Below are 19,828 nucleotides of genomic sequence, written 5' to 3' on the forward strand. Positions count from 1 at the left end.
GTTATACAACTGAAGGTTGAGGTGTTGTAACATACAACTGAAAGTTCAGGTGTTATAATATACAAGTGAGGGTTGAGGTGTTATAATATAGAACTGTAGGTTGAGGTGTTATAATAAACAACTGAAGGTTGAGGTGTTATAATATAAACTGATGTTTGAGGTATTACCACATACAACTGAGGATTGAGGTGTTATAATATAGAAATGAAGGTTAAGGTGTTATAATATACATTTGAAGGTTGAGTGATTATAATAAGAAATGAAAGGTTAAGGTGTTATAATATACATTTGAAGGTTGTGTTGTTATAATATACAACTGAAGGTTGAGGTGTTATAATATACATCTGAAGGTTGAGGTGTTATAATATAGAAATGAAGGTTAAGGTGTTATAATATACATTTGAAGGTTGTGTTGTTATAATATACAACTGAAGGATGAGGTGTTATAATATACAACTGAAGGTTGAGGTGTTAAATATAGAAATGAAGGTTGAGGTGTTATAATATACACAACTGAGGTTTGAGGTGATTAAATATAGAACTGAAGGTTGAGGTGTTATAATATACAACTGAAGGTTGAGGTGTTATAATATAAAATTAAGGTTGAGGTGTTATACTATACAACTGAGGGTTGAGGTGTCATAATTTAGAACTAAAACTTGAGGTGCTACAATATACAACTGAAGGTTGAGGTGTTATAATATAGAAATTAAGGTTGAGGTGTTATACTATAGAACTGAGGGTTGAGGTGTCATAATTTAGAACTAAAACTTGAGGTGCTACAATATACAACTGAAGGTTGAGGTGTTATAATAAACTTCTGAAGAATGAGGTGTTATAATATACAACTAAAAGTTGAGGTGTTATACAACAGAAGGTTCAGGTGTTATAATATAAAACTGAAGATTCAGGTGTTATAATATACCTGAAGATTGATGTGTTATGATAGAAAACTGAAGGTTGAGTTCCTATGATATACAACTAACGGTTGAGGTGTCGTAATATACAACTGAACGTTGAGGTTTTATAATATAGAACTGAAGGTTGAGGTGTTATAATATACAACTGAAGGTTGAGGTGTTATAATATACAACTGAAGGTTGAGGTGTTATAATATAGAACTGATGGTTGAGGTGTTATAACATAGAACTGAAGGTTGAGGTGCTAAAATATACAACTGAAGGGTTGACGTGTTATGATATACAACTGAAGGTTGAGATGTTATAAAAAAGAACTGAAGGTTGAGGTGTTAAAACATACAACTGGAGGTTGAGGTGTTGTAATATACAACTAAAGGTGGAGGTGTAATAATATACAACTGAAAGTGTAGGTGTTATGATACAGAACTGAAGGTTGAGGTGTTATGATAAACAACTGAAGGTTGAGGTGTTATAATATACCACTGAAGGTTGAGGTGTTATAATATAGAACTGAAGGTTGAGGTGCTATAATATACATATGAAGTTTGAGGTGTTATAATATACAAATGAAGGTTGAGGTGTTATAATATAGAACTGAAAGTTGAGGTGTTATAATATACTACTGAAGGCTGAGGTGTTATAATATACAACTGAAGGTTGAGGTGTTATAATATACAACTTAAGGTTGAGGTGTTGTGATATACAACTGAAGGTTGAGGTGTTAAGATACAGAACTGAAGGTTGAAGTGTTATGATATAGAACTGAAGGTTGAGGTGTTATAATATACAAATGAAGGTTAAGGTGTTATAATATACAACTGATGGTTGAGGTGTTATAATATAGAACTGAAGGTTGAAGTGTTATAATATACAACTGAAGGTTGAGGTGTTATAATATACAACTCAAGGTTGAGGTGTTATAATATAGAACTGAAGGTTGAGGTGTTATAATAAACAAGTGAAGTTTGAGGTGTTATAATATAGAACTGAAGGTTGAGGTGTTATAATAAACAACTGAAGGTTGAGGTGTTATAATATACAACTGAAGGTTGAGGTGTTATAATATACAACTGAAGGTTGACATAATTTCCACAATAAACACAAACTTGGACTGGAAATATCAGTGGGCTAGACAAAATCTGGTTAAGTTTAATGCCTCCAAGAGGCAGCTTCTACCCATCTCTCTATCGAAAAGGCCTTGGAACTTCCCTCTCGCCTTTGACGGTTTCGTAATTCACCTCTAGACTCAGTAAGAATACCTGGTGTTACTGTATCATCCACTATATCTTGGAAACTCCACATTAAGAAAACATAAGTCAGTCTCTAAGAAATTAGGTGTCCTGTTTAGATGTTAATGTTTCTTTTCTTCAAAACAGTAGCTCCATATATACAAAGGACTGATCCATCCTTGTATGGAGTACTGCTTTCACATCTGGGATGGCTCTAGCTCTGTATCCTTACTTGACTGAGTTGAGTCGAAAGTGGTCCGACTTATAAACTCTCACAAGCTAACTTCCAGACTTGACCCACTTGCCCTGTGCTGCAATGTTGGTTCACTTTCCCTCTTTTATAGGAATCACTTGGGATCTTGCTCCCCAAAACTGGTTACTTGTGTGCTAAACCATGCAACACTTGGCAACCTGTTGCATCACAAGATTATGGCGTGGCCACTGGCAACTCAAGGTAGGACCGTTTTGATAACTGTTTCCTTCCCTACATCTTGAAGCTAAGGGACTCTCTACACACTCATGTCTTTCTCAAAAACTGTGATCAGGCATATTTTAAAAGACAGGTTTTTCACTTCCTCCAAAATTCATACATGCTCCCTTGTCTCTTTTTCTTCCATTTCATAATCCTTTATATTTCAGTTAAGGCCTAGCCTTGATATGCAATTTTGTCCGTGACTGGAGCATCCAACATAATATATATATTGTGCATATCCACTTTGCTTATACTGTATACAGATTTAAGATGCTTGCCATAATCTAAGAAAATATGTTTTGTACTGTGTAACCACCTTTGTACTTTGTTATATCCATCTATCTATACCTCTGATACCCACTCTGTTCGGGAAATCCTTCAGTGGGTGTGACCACAGCACAAAAGTCTCCATAATTAGAGAACTCAAGTGCCACATCTCAGCCTTTTAGTCCCTCACCCTTAATAGGCCACTGGCAGAGGGCAACCCAGCACAGTGTTTCCCAAGGGTCTTACATAATGACCTTACCAACTGCTTCTATCTAATGTTATATACTTTACTTTTATGTACGGTGATCTATGTCTGTCTATATACATATTTTCTCTTAACAGAATTCTCATTTGCTTTCAAGGCAACAGGGGCAAGGACATGATCAAGTTTTTCTAGCATGTATATAAATTGTGTTGTGGATCCAGAATATGAATGTTAAGATAATTAATTACTATTTTGCCAAACAAGGTCGTCTATTTTCAAGGAACTGCAGTATCCGGAAATATTGGGAAAAAATGTATAATTGCTGAATACTGGAAGCTATTTTTTCTGGGCAGCACTGTTACAAAAAATAGATGGTGCTGAATAACGAGAACTTTTTCAGAATGCTGTATATGAGAAACTATGGTACAAGTACTGAAATGTACATCAGATAGCATCAATACTAAATGACGAGGCCAAGAATTTGAAAATAAGTCTAATACCTTCACTCTCATTGTATTCATAGTAAAGTATATGAAAATGCAACTATATCATTACTATTACTATTATTCTTTGTCGCTATCTCCCACGTTAGCAAGGTAGCGCAAGGAAACAGACGAAAGAATGGCCCAAACCACCCACACACACACATGTATATACATACACGGCCACTCACGCACATTTAATACCTATAGATCTCAACATATACATATATATACACACACAGACATATACATATATACACATGTACATAATTCATAGTTTGCCCTTAATCATTCCCGTCGCCACCCCACCACACATGAAATAAAAAACCCCTCCCCCGCTTGTGCGCGAGGTAGAGCTAGGAAAGGACACCAAAGGCCCCATTCGTTCACACTCAGTCTCTAGCAGTGATGTATAATGCACTGAAACCACAGCTCCCTTTCCACATCCAGGCCCCACAATACTTTCTATGGTTTACCCCAGACGCTTCAGTCCATTGAAAGCACGTCGACCCCGGTATACCACATCGTTTCAATTCACTCTATTCCTTGCACGCCTTTCACCCTACTGCATGTTCAGGCCCCGATCACTCAAAATCTTTTTCACTCCATCTTTCCACCTCCAATTTGGTCTCTCACGTCTCCTCGTTCCCTTCACCTCTGACACATATATCCTCTTGGTCAATCTTTCCTCACTCATTCTCTACATGTGACAAAACCTTTTCAAAACACCCTCTTCTACTCCCTCAAAGACTCTCTCTCTCACACTTTCATTACTTAATCGATCAAACCACCTCACACCACATAGTGTCCTCAAACATCTAATTTCCAGCACATCCACCCTCCTCCGCACAATTCTATCTATAGCCTATGCTCTCAGCTTTCTTCTTTCACACACTTTACCAAATTCAGTCACCACCTTCTGCAGTTTCTCACCCGAATCAGCCACCAGCGCTGTATCATCAGCGAACAACAACTGACTCACTTCCCAAGCTCTCTCATCCACAACAGACTGCATACTTGCCCCTCTTTCCAAAACTCTTGCATTCACCTCCCTAACAACCCCATCCATAAACAAATTAAACAACCATGGAGACATCAAGCACCCCTGTCACAAACCAACATTTACTGAGAACCAATCACTTTCCTCTCTTCCTACCCGTACACATGCCTTACATCCTCGATAAAAACTTTTCACTGCTTCTAACAACTTGCCTCCCACACCATATATTCTTAATACCTTCCACAGAGTATCTCTATCAACTCTATCATATGCCTTCTCCAGATCCATAAATGCTACATACAAATCCATTTGCTTTTCTAAGTATTTCTCACATTCTTCAAAGAAAACACCTGAACCACACATCCTCTACCAATTCTGAAACCACACTGCTCTTCCCCAATCTGATGCTCTGTACATGCCTTCACCCTCTTAATCAATACTCTCCCGCATAATTTCCCAGGAATACTCAACAAACTTATACCTCTGTAATTGAGTACTCACTTTTATCCCCTTTGCCTTTGTACAATGGCATATTGCAAGCATTCCGCCACTCCTCAGGCATCTCACCATGAGTCATTCATACATTAAATAACCTTACCAACCAGTCAACAATACAGTCACCCCTTTCTTTAAATAAACTTCACTGCAATACCATCCAAACCCGCTGCCTTGCCGGCTTTCATCTTCCGCAAAGCTTTTACTACCTCTTCTCCGTTTATCAAATCATTCTCAATACCCTCTCACTTCGCACATCACCTAGACCAAAACACGCTATATCTGCCACTCTATCATCAAACACCTTCAACAAACTTTCAAAATACTAACTCTATACCCTTCTCACATCACCACTACTTGTTATCACCTCCCCATTTGCCCCCTTCACTGATGTTCCCTTTTGTTCCCTTGTCTTACACACTTTATTTACCTCCTTCCAAAACATAATTTTTTTCTCCCTAAAATTCAATGATACTCTCTCACCCCAACTCTCATTTGCCCTCTTTTTCACCTCCTGCACCTTTCTTTTGACCTCCTGCCTCTTTCTTTTATACATCTCCCAGTCAATTTCATTATTTCCCAGCAAAAAATCGTCCAAATGCCTCTCTCTTCTCTTTCACTAATAATCTTACCTCTTCATCCCACCATTCACACCCTTTCTAACCTGCCCACCTCCAAGCATCTTTTGCGCAAGCCATCACTTCTTCCCTAAATACATCCCATTCCTCCCCCGCTCCCCTTACCTCTTTGTTCTCACCTTTTTCCATTCCCTACTCAGTCTCTCCTGATACTTCATCATACAAGTCTCCTTCCCAAGCTCACTTACTCTCACCACTCTCTTCACCCCAACGTTCTTTCTTCTTTTCTGAAAACCTCTACAAATCTTTACCTTCGCCTCCACAAGATAACGATCAGACATCCCTCCAGTTACACCTCTCTGCACATTAACATCCACAAGTCTCTCTTTCGCGCGCCTATCAATTAACACGTAATCCAATAACGCTCTCTGGCCATCTCTCCTACTTACATACGTATATTTATGTATATCTCTGTTTTTAAAGCAGGCATTCCCAATCACCAATTCTTTTTCAGCACATAAATCTACAAACTCTTCACCATTTCCATTTACAACACTGAACAACCCATGTACACCAATTATTCCCTCAACTGCCACATTACTCACCTTTGCATTCAAATCACCCATCTCTATAACCTGGTCTCATGCATCAAAACTACTAACACACTCACTCAGCTGCTCCCAAAACACTTGCCTCTCATGATCTTTCTTCTCATGCCCAGGCGCATATGCACCAATAGTCACCCATCTCTCTCCATCCACTTTCAGTTTTACCCATATCAATCTTGAGTTTGCTTTCTTACACTCTATCACATACTCCTGCCACTCCTGTTTAAGGAGTAGTTCTACTCATTCCTTTGCTCTTGTCCTCTCACTAACCCCGTTTACTCACAAGACATTTCCAAACCACTCTTCCCCTTTACTCTTGAGCTTCGTTTCACTCAGAGCCAAAACATCCAGGTTCCTTTCCTCAAATATACTACCTATTTCTCCTTTTATCTCTTCTTGGTTACATCCACACACATTTAGACACCCCAATCTGAGCCTTCGAGGAGGATGAGCACTCACCGCGTGACTCCTTCTTCTGTTTCCCCTTTTAGAAAGTTAAAATAGAAGGAGGGGAGGGTTTCCAGCCCCCCGCTCCCGTCCCCTTTAGTCACTTTCTACGACACACGAGGAATGCGTGAGAAGTATTCTTTCTCCCCTATATCCAGGGAATAATAACAATAAAAAAGGAATGTCACACTCACTTATTTTTCTTTCATAAATATGATATCTAATTGTAATTCCACTTATTCCCTATATTTCCTTTACACATCATATACAACAAATACATCCATCTACAAGAGTCCATACATCTCCACTCACACAAAGGCCAAGCTGTGTCAGAAATAGGATCAGTGAGCACACAAACCTAACTTATGGCAGAATACAGCACTTCAAGAATAGGCTGTCATCTAAAAGAGTCTGTGCCAGTCTTAGTCTTGTCTAATCTTAAACAAACTTTACTGTTCACTAATAATCACAATAAGATGATAAAAGATAAATCATGATATATCTGGCATCTTTCATCTGTACGTTACTAAACATTGTAAACAGCTCACCTTGCTCTCCTTATACCTTTAATCTGATATAATAATGAGGAACCTATACAAAATACTACTTATAGGGGTACCTGTGGTATTTTCTCTCTACTCTTACATGCAAAACAGAATTGCTGAAGCTGCAATTCCTCTCTCTTCAAAAACTAGAGCTCGTCCTACACCTTGCTAACCTTGTGGAAGTGGCACTTTATCATTCTATATGCACTTGATCCACTCCATGTAAATGATGCGAAGTTGTAACAGTAGACATTTTCTAATATGACCTACCTATAATGGGCATAAGAGAGGTAGTGTACCCCTCTTGTATCATTCATGGATGCCTGTAGAGTAACATCTTGATCTGGGGTAAGGCCACTCACTCTGATACAAACTGGTTCATCATGGAGGCATGATAAAGGATCCACGAATAGCTCCACACACTGAGAAAATCAAAGTAAATATGCTCAATAAACTCTCAAAATACTGAGCTACTTGAACATGAAATAGCTTAAAAATATTACTGCACCTCAACCCCAACTAGTTACAGAAGAGTCTCCCTCCATTATTTAGGTAAACATCATGACAAATGTAATGCAACACATATCGATCCTTAAACTATTCAAGCAAGAATATGAACCCCTGGATTCTGACTGCCCTCTGGTTTCAGTTCCTGATGATGAGTTTGAGAAGATATATTCTATTGGATCTAAGTTAAAGTACCCTAGATCTTTCACTGATAAATCCCTTAAGTTAGCAAAGAAATCATTTTATAGAGTTGAGCCCAAACCTCCCATTGACACCAAGAATCTTTTAGTTCTCCCTTTAAATAATAATTTCACTTTGCTTCCCATGTTGCTTAAATCCTTTAATGTAAATGTTGCCTTTAGCAACAATAATACTATAAAGAATATCTTAATCAGGAATTCACCAGAAAATTCTCTTGGTTGCATCTATAAAGTTTCTTGTGGAAACTGTGATAAATTTTATGTTGGTCAGACTGGTAAGGGTCTTTCTGTTAGACTTAAGCAACATAAATATAGTATAAGAACGGGACAAGAATCAAATGCCTTGTTTAATCATGTTAAAAACTATGATCATTGTATTGACTGGAGTAACGCCATCTCAGTTGTTAACTCTAACTCTATTACCAAGAGAAATATCATTGAATCTTCTATTATTAAATGCACAATGAATTATAATCTTAATATTAGTGATGGTCTGTACAAATTAGATAACTTTATTGTTGATAAGATTTGTAAAATGATAAGTTTATGAACGCTCGTTGTATGTTTTGGACAATCACATGTTTACCAAACGGCGTCCTAGCTTCGTCTCTTCGATGTATATCCACTGACTGTTGTATTTCTCTCTTGTGTCTCCCCTGATGATGTGATTATTACACGAAAGTGCAGTTGGGAACTTTTCGTGTTTCATTTTACCCGTGGACTCATAGGAATATATATATATATATATATATATATATATATATATATATATATATATATATATATATATATATATATATATATATATATATATATATATTTTTTTTTTTATTATACTTTGTCGCTGTCTCCCGCGTTTGCGAGGTAGCGCAAGGAAACAGACGAAAGAAATGGCCCAACCCACCCCCCCCATACACATGTATATACATACGTCCACACACGCAAATATACATACCTACACAGCTTTCCATGGTTTACCCCAGACGCTTCACATGCCCTGCTTCAATCCACCGACAGCACGTCAACCCCGGTATACCACATCGCTCCAATTCACTCTATTCCTTGCCCTCCTTTCACCCTCCTGCATGTTCAGGCCCCGATCACACAAAATCTTCTTCCCTCCATCTTTCCACCTCCAATTTGGTCTCCCTCTTCTCCTTGTTCCCTCCACCTCCGACACATATATCCTCTTGGTCAATCTTTCCCCACTCATTCTCTCCATGTGCCCAAACCACTTCAAAACACCCTCTTCTGCTCTCTCAACCACGCTCTTTTTATTTCCACACATCTCTCTTACCCTTACGTTACTCACTCGATCAAACCACCTCACACCACACATTGTCCTCAAACATCTCATTTCCAGCACATCCATCCTCCTGCGCACAACTCTATCCATAGCCCACGCCTAGCAACCATACAACATTGTTGGAACCACTATTCCTTCAAACATACCCATTTTTGCTTTCCGAGATAATGTTCTCGACTTACACACATTCTTCAAGGCTCCCAGGATTTTCGTCCCCTCTCCCACCCTATGATCCACTTCCGCTTCCATGGTTCCATCCGCTGCCAGATCCACTCCCAGATATCTAAAACACTTTACTTCCTCCAGTTTTTCTCCATTCAAACTTACCTCCCAATTGACTTGACCCTCAACCCTACTGTACCTAATTACCTTGCTCTTATTCACATTTACTCTTAACTTTCTTCTTTCACACACTTTACCAAACTCAGTCACCAGCTTCTGCAGTTTCTCACATGAATCAACCACCAGCGCTGTATCATCAGCGAACAACAACTAACTGACTCACTTCCCAAGCTCTCTCATCCCCAACAGACTTCATACTTGCCCCTCTTTCCAAAACTCTTGCATTCACCTCCCTAACAACCCCATCCATAAACAAATTAAACAACCATGGAGACATCACACACCCCTGCCGCAAACCTACATTCACTGAGAACCAATCACTTTCCTCTCTTCCTACACGTACACATGCCTTACATCCTCGATAAAAACTTTTCACTGCTTCTAACAACTTGCCTCCCACACCTTATATTCTTAATACCTTCCACAGAGCATCTCTATCAACTCTATCATATGCCTTCTCCAGATCCATAAATGCTACATACAAATCCATTTGCTTTTCTAAGTATTTCTCACATACATTCTTCAAAGCAAACACCTGATCCACACATCCTCTACCACTTCTGAAACCACACTGCTCTTCCCCAGTCTGATGCTCTGTACATGCCTTCACCCTCTCAATCAATACCCTCCCATATAATTTACCAGGAATACTCAACAAACTTATACCTCTGTAATTTGAGCACTCACTCTCATCCCCTTTGCCTTTGTACAATGGCACTATGCACGCATTCCGCCAATCCTCAGGCACCTCACTATGAGTCATACATACATTAAATAACCTTACCAACCAGTCAATAATACAGTCACCCCCTTTTTTAATAAATTCCACTGCAATACCATCAAAACCTGCTGCCTTGCCGGCTTCCATCTTCCGCAAAGCTTTTACTACCTCTTCTCTGTTTACCAAATCATTTTCCCTAACCCTCTCACTCTGCATACCACCTCGACCAAAACACCCTATATCTGCCACTCTATCATCAAACACATTCAACAGACCTTCAAAATACTCACTCCATCTCCTTCTCACATCACCACTACTTGTTATCACCTCCCCATGTGCGCCCTTCACTGAAGTTCCCATTTGCTCCCTTGTCTTTCGCACTTTATTTACCTCCTTCCAGAACATCTTTTTATTCTCCCTAAAATTTAATGATACTCTCTCACTCCAACTCTCATATATATATATATATATATATATATATATATATATATATATATATATATATATATATATATATATATATCTATATATATATATATATATTTATCTATTTTATTAATTTTGCTTTGTCGCTGTCTCCCGCGTTAGCGAGGTAGCGCAAGGAAACAAACGAAAGAATGGCCCAACCTACCCACATGCACATACACGTCCACACACGCAAATATACATACCTATACATCTCAACGTATACACACAGACATATACATATATACACATGTACATAATACATACTGTCTGCCTTTATTCATTTCCTTCGCCACCCCGCCACACATGAAATAACAACCCCCTCCCCCAAAATGTGCGAGAGGTAGCGCTAGGAAAAGAAAACAAAGGCCACATTCGTTCACACTCAGTCTCTAGCTGTCATGTAATAATGCACCGAAACCAATGCTCCCTTTCCACATCCAGGCTCCACAGAACTTTCCATGGTTTACCTCAGACACTTCACATGCCCTGGTTCAATCCATTGACAGCAGGTCGATCCCGGTATCGTTCCAATTCACTCTATTCCTTGCACACCTTTCACCCTCCTGCATGTTCAAGCCCCGATCACTCAAAATCTTTTTCACTCCATCTTTCCACCTCCAATTTGGTCTCCCACTTTTCGTTCCCTCCACCTTTGACACATATATCCTCTTGGTCAATCTTTCCTCACTCATTCTCTCCATGTGACCAAACCATTTCAAAACACCCTCTTCTACTCTCTTTACCACACTCTTTTTATCACCACACATCTCTCTTACCCTATTATTACTTACTCGATCAAACCACCTCACACCAAATATTGTCCTAAAACATCTCATTTCCAGCACATCCACCCTCCTCCACACAACTCTATCCGTAGGCCACGCCTCGCAGCCATATAACATTGTTGGAACCACTATTCCTTCAAACATACCCATTCTTGCTTCCGGAGATAATGTTCTCGACTTACACACATTCTTCAACGCTCCCAGAACTTTCGCCCCTTCGCCCACCCTATGATTCACTTCCGCTTCCATGGTTCCTTCCGCTGCCAGATCCACTCCCAGATATCTAAAACACTTCACTTCATCCAGTTTTTCTCCATTCAAACTTACCTTCCAATCGACTTGAACCTAAACCCTACTGTTCCTAATAACCTTGCTCTTATTCACATTTACTCTCAGCTTTCTTCTTTCACACACTTTACCAAACTCAGTCACCAGCCTCTGCAGTTTCTCACACGAATCAGCCACCAGCGCTGTATCATCAGCAAACAACAACTGACTCACTTCCCAAGCTCTCTCATCTACAACAGACTGCATACTTGCCCCCTTTTCCAAAACTCTTACATTCACCTCCCTAACTACCCCATCCATAAACAAATTAAACAACCATAGAGACATCACACACCCCTGCCGCAAACCTACATTCACTGAGAACCAATCACTTTCCTCTCTTCCTACACGTACACATGCTTTACATCCTAAATAAAAACTTTTCACTGCTTCTAACAACTTGCCTCCCACACCATATATCCTTAATACCTTCCACAGAGCATCTCTACCAACTCTATCATATGCCTTCTCCAGACCCATAAATGCTACATACAAATCCATTTGCTTTTCTAAGTATTTCTCACATACATTTTTCAAAGCAAACACCTGATCCACACATCCTCTACCACTTCTGAAACCACACTGCTCTTCCCCAATCTGATGCCCTGTGTATGCCTTCACCCTGTCAATCAATACCCTCCCATATAATTTCCCAGGAATACTCAACAAACTTATACCTCTGTGATAATTTGAGCACTCACTTTTATCCCCTTTGCCTTTGTACAATGGCACTATGCAAGCATTCCGCTAATCCTCAGGCACCTCACCATGAGTCATACATACATTAAATAGCCTTACCAACCAGTCAACAATACAGTCACCCCCTTTTTCAATATATTCCACTGCAATACCATCCAAACCCGCTGCCTTGCCGGCTTTCATCTTCTGCAAAGCTTTTACTACCCCTTCCCTGTTTACCAAATCATTTTCCCTAACCCTCTCACTTTGCACACCACCTCGACCAAAACACCCTATATCTGCCACTCTATCATCAAACACATTCGACAAACCTTCAAAATACTCGCTCCATCTACTTCTCACATCACCACTACTTGTTATCACCTCCCCATTAGCCCCCTTCACTGAAATTCCCATTGATTCCCTTGTCTTACGCACTTTATTTACCTCCTATCAAAACATCTTTTTATTCTCCCTAAAATTTAAAGATACTCTCTCACCCCAACTCTCATTTGCCCTCTTTTTTGCCTCTTGCACCTTTCTCTTGACCTCCTGCCTCTTTCTTTTATACATCTCCCACTTATTTGCATTATTTCCCTGCAAAAATCGTCCAAATGCCTCTCTCTTCTCTTTCACTAATAATCTTACTTCTTCATCCCACCACTCACTTCACTTTCTAATCTGCCAACCTCCCACGCTTCTCATGCCACAAGCATCTTTTGTGCAAGCCATCACTGCTTCCCTAAATACATCCCATTCCTCACCCACTCCCCTTACGCCCTTTGTTCTCACCTTTTTCCATTCTGTACTCAGTCTATCCTCGTACTTCCTCACACAAGTCTCCTTCCCAAGCTCACTTACTCTCACCACTCTTTTCACTCCAACGTTTTCTCTACTTTTCTGAAAACCTCTAGAAATCTTCACCTTCGCCTCCACAAAATAATGATCAGACATCCCTTCAGTTGCACCTCTCAGCACATTAACATCCAAAAGTCTCTCTTTCGCGCGCCTATCAATTAACACATAATCCAATCACGCTCTCTGGCCAACTCTGCTACTTACATACGTATACTTATGTATTTCTCTCTTTTTAAACCAGGTATTCCCAATCACCAGTCCTTTTTCAGTACATAAATCTACAAGCTCTTTACCCTTTCCATTTACAACACTGAACACCCCATGTATACCAATTACGTGTTGATCATCTCAGCTGTTCATTACGTGTTGTTGATCATCCCACTTGTTCATTACGTGTTGATCATCTCAGCTGTTCATTACGTGGTTTATCATCTCACTTGTTCATTATTCGTAATCCCACTTCATTACTTGTCGTTGATCATTTAAGCTGTTCATTACGTATTGTTGATCATCTCAGCTGTTCATTACGTGGTTTATCATCTCACTTGTTCATTACTCGTTGTAATCTCACTTCATTACTTGTTGATCATTTAAGCTGTTCATTACGTATTGTTGATCATCTCAGCTGTTTATTACTTGCTGATCATCTCGGCTGTACATTATGTGTTGTTTATCATCTCATTGAGCTGTTCATTACGTGTTGTTGATCATCTCAGTGAGCTGTTCATTACGTGTTGATCATCTGTGTGCTGTTCATTACGTGTTGTTGATCATCTCAGCTGTTCATTACGTTTTGATTATCATCTGTGAGTTGTTCATCTCAGCTGTTAATTACGTGTGGTTGATTATCTCTGAGCTGTTCATTACGTGTGTTAATCATCTCAGCTGTTCATTATGTGTTGTTGGTCATCTCAGCTGTTCATTACGTGTTGATCATCTCAGCTGCTCATTACGTGTTGTTGATCATCTCAGCTGTTCATTAAGTGTTGCTGATCATCTCACTTAATTCATTGTTGTTGATCACCTCAGCTGTTCATTACGTGTTGTAAATCATGAGGGGTTCATTACGTGTGGTTGATCATCTCAGTGAGCTGTTCATTACGTGGTTTATCATAACAGTGAGCTGTTCATTACGCGTTGATCATCTAAGAGAGCTGTTCATTCCGTGTTGATCATCTCAGCTGTTCGTTACGTGTGATCATCTCAGTGAATTGTTTATTACGAGTTGTTGATCATCTCTTGTTCATTACATGTTGATCATCTCAGCTATTCATTGTGTTGTTGATCATAACAGCTGTTCATTACGTGTTGTTTATCATCTCACTTGTTTACTAAGTTTTATTGATCATCTCAGCTGATTACGTGTTGTTGATCATCTCAGTGACCTGTTCATTACGTTGTTGATCATCTCAGTGAGCTGTTCATTACGTGTTGATCGTCTCAGCTGTTCATTACGTGTTGATCATCTCAACTGTTCATTACGTGTTGATCATCTCACTTATTACGTTTTGTTGATCATCTCAGCTGTTCATACGTGTTTTTGATCATCTCAGTGAGCTGTTCATTACGTGTTGTTCATCTCATGTTCATACGTGTTTTAGATCATCTCAGTGAGCTGTTCATTACGTGTTGTTCATATGTTCATACGTGTTTTTGATCTCAGCTGTTCATTATGATCATCTCAGCCAGCTGTTCGATACATGTTGATCATCTCAGCTGTTCATTACGTGTTGCTGATCATCTCTTGTTCATTACGTGTTGATCATCTTAGCTGTTCATACGTGTTTCTGATCATCTCAGAACTGTTGATTGTGTTGTTGATCATTTCATCTGTTCATACATGTTTCTTTTATCATCTCAGCTGTTCATTACGTGGTGTTGATCATCTCGGTGAGCTGTTAGTTAAATGTTGTTAATAATCTCAGCTGGTCATTACGTGTTGTTGTTTATCTCAGCTGTTCATGTTTTTGATCATCTCAGTGAGCTGTTCATTACGTTGTTGATCACTTTAGCTGTTCACACGTTTTTGATCATTTCAGTGAGCTGTTCATTACGTTGTTGATCACTTTAGCTGTTCACACGTTTTTGATCATTTCAGTGAGCTGTTCATTACGTTGTTGATCACCTCGGTGAGCTGTTCATTACTTGATCATCTCAGCTGTTCATTACGTGTTGATCACAACAGTTGTTCATTACGTGTTGTTGATCATCTCAGTGAGCTGTTAAGCTGATCATCTCAGCTGTTTGTGTTTTTGTTAATTATCTGTAAGGTGTTCATTACGTGTTGTTGATCATCTCAGCTGTTCATTACGTTCTGTTGATCATCTCAATGAGCTGTTGATTACATGTTCATAATTTCAGTGAGCTGTTCATTACGTGCTGCTGATCATCTCAGCCGTTCATTACGTGTGGTTCATCTCAGCTGTTCATTACGTTATTGATCTTAGATCTGTTCATTAAGTGTTGATGGTCATCTCATCTGTTCGTTACGTGTTGTTGATCATCTCAAGTAGCTGTTCATTACGTGTTGTCGATCATCTCAGCTGTTCATTACGTGTTGATCATGATCTCTCAGCTGTCCATTGTGTTGCTGATCATCTCACTTCATTACTTGATCATCTCAGTTGTTCATTAAGTATTGTAAATCATATCAGTGAGTTGTTTGTTACATGTTCTTGATCATCTGTGAGCTGTTCATTACGTGCTGATCATCTCAGTGAGCTCTTCATTACGTGTTGCTTATCAATTCAGCTGTTCAGCACGTGTTGTTAATCATCTCAGTGAGCTGTTCATTACATGTTATTAATCATCTCACTTCATTACGTGTTGTTGATCATTTCAGCTGTTCATTACGTGTTGTTGATCACAACAGCTGCTCATTACGTGTTGTTGATCATCTCACTTGTTCAGTACGTTTTGTTGATCATCTTAGCTGTTGATTACGCCGTTGATCATCACGGTGAGCTGTTCATTACGTGTTGATCATCTCAGCGAGCTGTTCATTACGTGTTGTTGATCATCTCAGCTGTTCATTGCGTGTTGCTGATCACCACAGCTGTTCATCACGTGTTGATCGTCTCAGCTGTTCATTACGTTTTGTTAGTCATTTCAGCTGTTCATTACGTGCTGACCATCTCAGCTGCTCATTACGTGCTGATCATCTCAGCTGTTCATTACGTGTTGTCGGTCATCTCAGTGAGCTGTTCACTACGTGTTGTTGTTGATCTCAGCTGTTCATTATGTTGATCACCTCGTTCATTGCGTGTTGATCTCAAAGAGCTGTTCATTACGTGTTGTTGATCATCTCAGTTGTTCATTACGTGATGTTGATCTCAGCTGTCCATTACGTGTTGTTGATCTCAGCTATCCATTACGTTGATCATCACAGCTGTTAATTACGTGTTGGTCATCATCTCAGCTGTTCATTACGTGTTGTTGATCATTTCAGCTGTTCATTACGTGTTGTTCATCATCTCATTGAGCTGTTCATTACGTGTTGTTGATCATCTCAGTGAGCTGTTCATTGTGGTTAATCATCTCAGCTGTTCATTGTGTTGCTGGTCATCTCAGCTGTTCATTACGTGCTGCTGATCATCTCAGCTGCCCATTACGTGTTGTTGATCGTCTTAGCTGTTCATTAATTGTTGATCATCTCACTTCACTATGTGTTGATCATCTCAGCTGTTCATTACGTTGTGAATCATCTCTGATCTGTTCATTACGTGTTGATCATTTCAGTGAGCTGTTCATTACGTGGTTTATCATCTGTGAGCTGTTCATTACGTGTTGATCATCTCAGTGAGCTGTTCATTACGTATTGATCATCTCAGCTGTTCGTTACTTGTTGATCATCTCAGTGAGCCTGTTTATTAGGTGTTGTTGATCACCTCACTTGTTCAATATATGATCATCTCAGCTCTTCAATACGTGTTGTTGATCATCACAAGTGTTCGTGTTATCATCTCACTTGCTCATTACGTTTTGTTGATCATCTCAGCTGTTGATTACGTGTTGATCATCTCAGTGAGCTGTTCATTGTGTTGTTGATCATCTCAGTGAGCTGTTCATTACGTGTTGTTGATCATCTCATCTGTTCATTACGTGATGTTGATAATCTCACTTGCTCATTACGTTTTGTTTATCTCAGCTGTTCATACGTGTTGTTGATCAGCTCAGTAAGCTGTTCAAAGCACGATCTGTAGACAGTAAAGGATGCAAGAATTTCCAGTAACAAAGGTGGAAGTGTCGTGCAGATTTATACACTGTGATTGGCCCGCATATCAACAATGAAAAGTGATATAGACAATTATAAGTTTAGCCTGTAACTGATGAGGGGAACGACATTACGGTTACGTAACTATTGGGATATCGCTATTAAGTTCTATTTTGGAAGTACGAAGATTGTAGTGACTTTCTTGTTGAGCTGACTGACTGTAATGCTAATGGGATATGTGATACCATCAAGAAGTCCTTTGAAAAATAATGGGTTGGAGTTACAAAACTTTGTTGCAATGCTTCTGTGATAACAGGTGTTAACAAGTGGAGTGTATACTAATTGAACTTAGAAGTTCCTTATCTGATCAGGTATGTGTTATTCTTTATAACTAACTGTGTCTCATGCCGCAGTGTGTGTCTCCCTGGGAACCATAGTATAATTGGTTCTCCCACTCTGCCATTCGCCAAGCAAGGTACAAGGATATCATTGCTTTGATCAGTGATGGTCAAGTGCCATTGAAATTCATACAGCTAAGCCAGATTCGATGGCTGTCAATTGAATCAGCAATTGTCACAATACTGCAGTAGTGAGGTGAACTTAAGACTTCACTTCGAAATGGCAAGAAATGGTGAGAGGTGATACACGGGTCAGATCCACTATACCCTATGGCATGTTTTGTGACAAGAAAAATCATGTCTAAATGATCTTTCTGAAACATATTCTTGGAGAAGTTCAGCGTGCAAATGATCAATTTCAAGCGGAGGCACAAGATCCAACTAAACTGCTAAACGACCTTATTTAACTTATTGATTCCATAAGTTCTAAGATCCTCATCCCATACAAAATATCAAAGGAGAGTCAGTAGAGAACTACTCAGACCCACATCCGTACTTGGCGTACGAGTAAAAAAGCAGATGGCACAACGTAAGTTTCGAGGAAGATGCAGACACTTGGTGAAACAGCTCCGTCAACATTTGCCACACAATGGCCAAGTGTTACGGTCACGTTCATTACCAAACGTAAGTGAATGGTTGCAACCCATAAAGCCTGGAATACTGGAATTAGCAAAGATGTTTACTGATAAAGAAGAAATTCTCACATGCATTGAGTTCCAGTGGAGAAAATTTCATCATGTATTGTGGAAACAGAACACAGACAGTCTAGCACTCTGGGCTGAGACAGCCTCGTCAACAGGATGCAACAGAAAATCCCATCAGTGACTTCTGTGAGTTGGCTTTAACTGTGCTCACATTGCCTCACTGCAAGCTGATGTACAGCTTATCTTTGGTCATACGAACATCGTGAAGTTAAAGCTTTAAAATAGACTATCAATAGCTTAAATGAAATACCATCAAGTATGGACTATGAAGAAATGGATACTGCTGCTATCATTCACACTGCAAAGGGAAGTTCTAAAAAACATTAGGTCACTCAAAGCATAGGAGTTATGGCAACCTCAACCAGGACCTTCACAGACACCACCACAGCCAAGAGATGACGGACTGGGAATTAGCAGATCTGAAATAATGAGTTTTAGTCTCAAAGCTGTAAGTCGTACGTTTGGTTAATAAGTTTTCCATGTCAAAGAGCATAAATAATTAGAAGAGCATTTTTCAAAGTTAATTTAGTGAGTTTAGCACTTTCCGGGAGTGAATCTAGCAACATCTGATATTTTGAGTTGGCAACTGTGACTTCCACGAGGGAGGGATGTTTGGGATATATTTACTGGGGACACCTTCTGCTGGACTCTGAGGGTCAACTTCACTATAGAATGAGAACATACAATGCGAGGCATGTAAAGTTATTAATAATTCATCTATTCATCTTTCTATTGCGATGCACTGACATTCGTATGAGTATTAAACAACCATCTAGAACCATTTAGTGCAAATTTTTAATCTTCTGCCCAGACACAAACGTAGTAGTAATATATACTAGGAGGCCACAAGTGGTCACTTGTGAGATTAATACATCTACAGGAGAGTTGACCCATACTGATTGTGACAATAGTGGAAGAGGTCAAGCAATCCACCCTGGCAGTGGTCGTGTTTATGGTGGAGGAGGTCAGACTACCCACCCTGGCAGTGGTCGTGTCTATGATGGAGGAGGTAGGGCTCTCCACCCTGGCAGTGGTCGTGTCTATGATGGTCAGACTACCCACCCTGGCAGTGG

At 39.5% G+C, this 19,828-nt stretch overlaps 1 protein-coding gene across 1 annotated transcript in view; it reads right to left on the reverse strand.

The window, feature by feature from the left end:
* LOC139757323 (acyl-coenzyme A thioesterase 1-like) overlaps positions 1 to 19,828 on the reverse strand; it is a 198,621-nt gene that overhangs the window by 110,237 nt on the left and 68,556 nt on the right. The window contains exon 3 of the mRNA XM_071677747.1: positions 7,519 to 7,670. Coding sequence (XP_071533848.1) covers positions 7,519 to 7,670 — 152 coding nt within the window. The remainder of the gene's footprint in view (positions 1 to 7,518; positions 7,671 to 19,828) is intronic.

This window comes from Panulirus ornatus, chromosome 25, assembly GCF_036320965.1.
Source record: "Panulirus ornatus isolate Po-2019 chromosome 25, ASM3632096v1, whole genome shotgun sequence".
In the NCBI taxonomy this organism is placed as follows: domain Eukaryota; kingdom Metazoa; phylum Arthropoda; class Malacostraca; order Decapoda; family Palinuridae; genus Panulirus; species Panulirus ornatus.